The 6378-nt window shown below is 34.1% G+C and overlaps 1 protein-coding gene across 1 annotated transcript in view; it reads left to right on the top strand.

Moving 5' to 3' along the window:
- LOC105527518 (COMM domain-containing protein 3) overlaps window positions 1-5969 on the top strand; it is a 15377-nt gene extending 9408 nt beyond the window's left edge. Inside the window, exons 6-14 of the mRNA XM_011963852.1 lie at window positions 604-734; window positions 1063-1159; window positions 1774-1829; window positions 1922-1972; window positions 2130-2238; window positions 2314-2359; window positions 3078-3176; window positions 3530-3610; window positions 3695-5969. Coding sequence (XP_011819242.1) covers window positions 604-734; window positions 1063-1159; window positions 1774-1829; window positions 1922-1972; window positions 2130-2238; window positions 2314-2359; window positions 3078-3176; window positions 3530-3610; window positions 3695-4024 — 1000 coding nt within the window. The 3' untranslated portion in view covers window positions 4025-5969. The remainder of the gene's footprint in view (window positions 1-603; window positions 735-1062; window positions 1160-1773; window positions 1830-1921; window positions 1973-2129; window positions 2239-2313; window positions 2360-3077; window positions 3177-3529; window positions 3611-3694) is intronic.
- The last annotated feature ends 409 nt before the right edge of the window (window positions 5970-6378 follow it).

Raw genomic sequence — 6378 nt, 5'->3', positions numbered from 1 at the left:
GTCCGCCGCGCTCAGGCCCCGGCCCAGGCCGACTGGAGGTGCTCCTCCTGCGGCCCCGGCACCAGGCTCCGGAAATGCCAGGGATGCAGGGAGGGCAGAATTGTTTTCCCTGCGCGTCGCGTAAAAACGTGCGAGGTTCTGCTTGCTGGAACCGTCTAAAACAACCGGAACCCCGGGATTTTCGCTTGTAGATTCTTGAGGAAGTTTTATAATAAATTTGGAGAGCTGGAACAAGCCCTAGTGGTTGGTAAATATCCCCGGGGATTGTGTGGCGTCTGCAGCAGCCTTGGGGCTGCTGGGCTGGAGGACAAATGGAAGAAAGAGACCCTAATACGCTCAGCTCCCAGCCCCCACCCCAGACCTTTTCTTCTCCCTACAGGATTGATCTCAAAGACCAGAAGTAACGTTAGTTGGATCCTTTTTCATCAGTTTGGTAGAAGTGATTCCGATCTGATGTATAAATTCCTTCTGTAGAAACGTTGGGACAGCCCAGCTGTACAGTGTTAAATGGGTTTTCTGAATTCAGTGTTTCAGGGTGTGTGATTACTAGATGATCTCCGTTCTTGTTCTGTGAATTATGGCTATTATTTCTGTGTCTTGCAGGATTTTTTATCAAGCAGAAATGCATCGAACAACGAGAATCAAGATCACTGAGCTAAATCCCCACCTGATGTGTGTGCTTTGTGGAGGGTACTTCATTGATGCCACAACCATAATAGAATGTCTACATTCCTGTAAGTACCGAGCTTTAGTTCTCTTTTGTATCATGTGTATTTTACAGTTCGACCTGAAATTTGAAAACTGTTAATGATTCCTGCAATCTGTGGGAATGTTGGTACAAAGTGAAGTCATTTTCTTCTTTTGCATGTAATGACTTTTTGTTAATATGTATTGTATTACAAGCATGCAGTGTATGTGTTCTCAGGGTATGAATTAGTTTATTTAGTTGGAAATGCTTTTCGGCATTTACCACCTTGTTTTTACTAGTTCTCGGTTTCTGACACCAATGCTTTATCCACTCATTTCTAAACATAAAAAAAACTTTACATGTTCTTCTTCTAGTCTGTAAAACGTGTATTGTTCGTTACCTGGAGACCAGCAAGTATTGTCCTATTTGTGATGTCCAAGTTCACAAAACCAGACCACTACTGAATATAAGGTAGGAAACTGTTTATATTCCTTGTTTGTAGTTGTTATTGAAGTTGTATAATTTACTGAAGGCTACCCTCTTTATTTCTTCACAGAAAATTTACTCTTGAATACATACCTAATATGTGTGTGCTTTGTGGAGGGTAGCCATTTAATTTCTTGCTGTGTTAATGGTGACCAAGTTTAGACAAAGTTTAGTAGTAGTTAAGTGATTTTAAGATTTTTTTTTCCTAACTGTCCTTGAAAAACTGAATTAGTTAACCTTTTTTGCATTGCTTTATGGACTTCATGACAGGCAAGAATAAATATTTAAAAGGGCTTCCAGTCTTTCCTCTTCATTCTCTATTCATATTAGCTTAATTTAGTAACTTGAAAGGCACACTTCTCTTGATTTAGCAAATGTGAAGAATTTATTAGTGAATATAAAATATTTTTCTACTGATTTAAAAAGTGCTATATACAGAGAACTTTTATTCTCTGTTAATTTTTATCTTATCAATGTAGTTATAGACAGCATCACAGTAAAGTAAAATACTATAGCATGAAAAAAGACTGCAGAAACATATGAACATTTTTAGTTCTTGCTATCTTAATTCATAGTTTTCTATTTTAATTCTTTTTCAGGTCAGATAAAACTCTTCAAGATATTGTATACAAATTAGTTCCAGGGCTTTTCAAAAGTGAGTAACTTGCTTAGAAAATGAATTTAAAGAGATTATTCATTAGTTCTTTGTGTTATGCCAAAGGTTTACATCTTTTTTTCCCCATTCAGATGAAATGAAGAGAAGAAGGGATTTTTATGCAGCTCATCCTTCTGCTGATGGTAAACCTTTTAGGGGAGGGAAGACATTTTATTTGGGGGGAGAGCTTATCTAGGAATTAAAATGTATTGAAATTGACTTAACCACTTCCATCCTCTTATATATAAAATATATTAGATATCTAATTTTTAAAAATTACATTTCACTATATCATTATAGCTGCCAATGGCTCTAATGAAGATAGAGGAGAGGTTGCAGATGAAGATAAGAGAATTATAACTGATGATGAGATAATAAGCTTATCCATTGAATTCTTTGACCAGAACAGGTAAAATCTTTAGGCAATCTATTTTATGGTAATGTTTTATTAGATTATTTCACTAATAAATTTTCTGTTTCTTAGATTGGATCGGAAAGTAAACAAAGACAAAGAGAAATCTAAGGAGGAGGTATGTTTCATGTTACAAAAACATAGAAGAAACATCGTTTGGATTCCAGATTTTATCAGGGATTGTGTTGCCCTTTAGAATATTTGGCAGTTAAATAGAAGAAAATGGTCATGTTTAATGTTTAAGAAAGTCGGCCGGGCGCGGTGGCTCAAGCCTGTAATCCCAGCACTTTGGGAGGCCGAGACGGGTGGATCACGAGGTCAGGAGATCGAGACCATCCTGGCTAACACGGTGAAACCCCGTCTCTACTAAAAATACAAAAAACTAGCCGGGCGAGGTGGCGGGCGCCTGTAGTCCCAGCTACTCCGGAGGCTGAGGCGGGAGAATGGCATAAACCCTGGAGGTGGAGCTTGCAGTGAGCTGAGATCCGGCCGGCCATTGCACTCCGGCCCGGGCGACAGAGCAAGACTCCGTCTCAAAAAAAAAAAAAAAAAGTCTGCATGTGATATTTAATAATTAGAATTTATTTTATGTATGATTGTTAGTCTCACAAAATTAATAGTTTACAGTTAATACTTTGGTATATTTGAAGTTTACTTATTATATTAGGAATCTGTTCATTTAGTATTTATAATGATAGTAAACTCAAATTAGTTGAGAGGTTGGTCACCTCCAATTTTGTTTGATACTAGTATCTTTTATCATATTAAAGCAATCAAATTGAAACTTCATATCTGAAAGTAACTGAAAAAAGTTACTTTTCTAAATGTACTTTTAGGTGAATGATAAAAGATATTTACGATGCCCAGCAGCAATGACTGTGATGCACTTAAGAAAGTTTCTCAGAAGTAAAATGGACATACCTAATACTTTCCAGGTACCTACTTTTATATTCTTCTTGCATTTTATATAGATTTTACAGTTTTAATTACATTTTTCACTTTGAATTTTGAACCCAAAAAAGCAATAGGGAAAAAATGTTAAGTTAGTGCTAAAGTTGAAGTTTATCTTAAAACATTTGGTATGTGTTCTCTTTTATGCTATGAAAACAAATCCCTTAACACTCTCTAGAAATATTTTTTTCCTCATTTGAAGTTTCAGAAGGAGTCTTTCTTTGTTAAAATATTTGGAGAATATGCTTTTTAAAGCACTTTTGGATTATATTTAAATGACAAAAAATGTAGATTTACCTTTGTTCTTTTGTTACTTAATAAAAATATTTTTCACTAGATTGATGTCATGTATGAGGAGGAACCTTTAAAAGATTATTATACACTAATGGATATTGCCTACATTTATACCTGGAGAAGGGTAAGTAGCATGTCTGTTGTTAGATTATGATGGTAAATTATATTTAAATAATTAAGAGTAATTTTTTTCCTTTTGACTTTGTAGAATGGTCCACTTCCTTTGAAATACAGAGTTCGACCTACTTGTAAAAGAATGAAGATCAGTCATCAGAGAGATGGACTGACAAATGCTGGAGAACTGGAAAGTGACTCTGGGAGTGACAAGGCCAACAGCCCAGCAGGAGGTATTCCCTCCACCTCTTCTTGTTTGCCTAGCCCCAGTACTCCAGTGCAGTCTCCTCATCCACAGTTTCCTCACATTTCCAGTACTATGAATGGAACCAGCAACAGCCCCAGCGGTAACCACCAATCTTCTTTTGCCAATAGACCTCGAAAATCATCAGTAAATGGGTCATCAGCAACTTCTTCTGGTTGATACCTGAGACTGTTAAGGAAAAAAATTTTAAACCCCTGATTTATATAGATATCTTCATGCCATTACAGCTTTATAGATGCTAATACATGTGACTATCGTCCAATTTGCTTTCTTTTGTAGTGACATTACATTTGGCTATAAAAGATGGACTACATGTGATACTCCTATGGACGTTAATTGAAAAGAAAGATTGTTGTTACAAAGAATTGGTTTCTTGGAAAGCAGGCAAGACTTTTTCTCTGTGTTAGGAAAGATGGGAAATGGTTTCTGTAACCATTGTTTGGATTTGGAAATACTCTTCAGTGGACATAAGCATTGGACCATAGTTTGTTAATCTCAACTAACGCTTACATTACATTCTCCTTGATTGTTCTTGTTATTATGCTGTTTTGTGAACCTGTAGAAAACAAGTGCTTTTTATCTTGAAATTCAACCAACGGAAAGAATATGCATAGAATAATGCATTCTATGTAGCCATGTCACTGTGAATAACGATTTCTTGCATATTTAGCCATTTTGATTCCTGTTTGATTTATACTTCTCTGTTGCTACGCAAAACCGATCAAAGAAAAGTGAACTTCAGTTTTACAATCTGTATGCCTAAAAGCGGGTACTACCGTTTATTTTACTGACTTGTTTAAATGATTCGCTTTTGTAAGAATCAGATGGCATTATGCTTGTTGTACAATGCCATATTGGTATATGACATAACAGGAAACAGTATTGTATGATATATTTATAAATGCTATAAAGAAATATTGTGTTTCATGCATTCAGAAATGATTGTTAAAATTCTCCCAACTGGTTCGACCTTTGCAGATACCCATAACCTATGTTTAGCCTTGCTTACCAGCAAAGAATATTTTTAATGTGGATATCTAATTCTAAAGTCTGTTCCATTAGAAGCAATTGGCACATCTTTCTATACTTTCTATACTTTTCTTTATATACTTTTCTCCAATAATACATGTTTACTTTAAAAATTGCTGCAGTAAAGAAAAACCTTTAACTTTAGCGTGTTAATTTTCCATTGGCTATGATGGAATTAATATTGTATTTTAAAAATGCATATTGATCACTGTAATTCTAAAACAATTTTTTAAATAAACCAGCAAGTTGCTGAAAGAAGGCTTTTTATCTTAAAGTTATTTTAATATGTGGTATAGCAGTAATTTCAAATTTAAGAGTTGCTTTTACAGTTAACAATGGAATATGCCTTCTCTGCTATGTCTGGAAATAGAAGCTATTTATTATAAGCTTCTACAGGTATTTTTAAATAGAGCAAGCATGTTGAATTTAAAATATGAATAACCCCACCCAACAATTTTCAATTTGTTTTTTGCTTTGGTCGAACTTGGTGTGTGTTCATCACCCATCAGTTATTTGTGAGGGTGTTTATTCTATATGAATATTGTTTCATGTTTGTATGGGAAAATTGTAGCTAAACATTTCATTGTCCCCAGTCTGCAAAAGAAGCACAATTCTATTGCTTTGTCTTGCTTATAGTCATTAAATCATTACTTTTACATATATTACTGTTACTTCTGCTTTCTTTAAAGATATAGTAAAGGATGTTTTATGAAGTCACAAAATACATATATTTTTATTTTGACCTAAATTTGTACAGTCCCATTGTAAGTGTTGTTTCTAATTATAGATGTAAAATGAAATTTCATTTGTAATTGGAAAAAATCCAATAAAAAGGATATTCATTTAGAAAATAGCTAAGATCTTTAATAAAAATTTGATATGAAAAGCACAATGTGCAGAAGTTTTGGAACCCTATAGAGGATTACAACAGGTAAACGTTAAAGAGAATACATTGCTGTCTTATAGTGATGTTGCTAAGAAGTACGTGCTTTGTTGTAAAACTGCTTGAAAGCCCATTGAAAGTTGTATCTGTTTATTTACAATCTTTGAAGTAAAAGTTACCAATGTTTGCCAATTTCGGTGAATTTAACTCATTTTCTAGGCTTTAAGTTTTTCATGATGTTTAAGACAAAAGTTAATGGAAGTGTCAAGTGATATTTTTACTTTGGATCATTTGTATAAAGAATGAAAAAATATTTTTAAAAGGCTAAAAACTTTAAATGCTAGTGGACTGTCATTTGATTTACATAAAACCAAGTTATAAGATCAACATGGAATTCAAACTTTACATCTCAATCTCTTTATGATGGATTTATTTTTGAAATTGCTTATTAATCAGATACTGCAGTTATGGCTTACTTAGCACTATTTAAACATATGTGAAAATGTTATTTAGTTGAAAAGATTTTTTTCTCCTACTCAATTAGAAAATGGCATAAGCTTAAAAGTACATTTCAGCCAAAATTTTTTCTATGAATGGAAGA

The sequence above is a fragment of the Colobus angolensis genome, unplaced genomic scaffold, assembly GCF_000951035.1.
Source record: "Colobus angolensis palliatus isolate OR3802 unplaced genomic scaffold, Cang.pa_1.0 Scaffold63, whole genome shotgun sequence".
Lineage (NCBI taxonomy): Eukaryota > Metazoa > Chordata > Mammalia > Primates > Cercopithecidae > Colobus > Colobus angolensis.
Note: the sequence above shows the minus strand (reverse complement) of the source record. Positions and strands in the feature narration are given on the sequence as shown.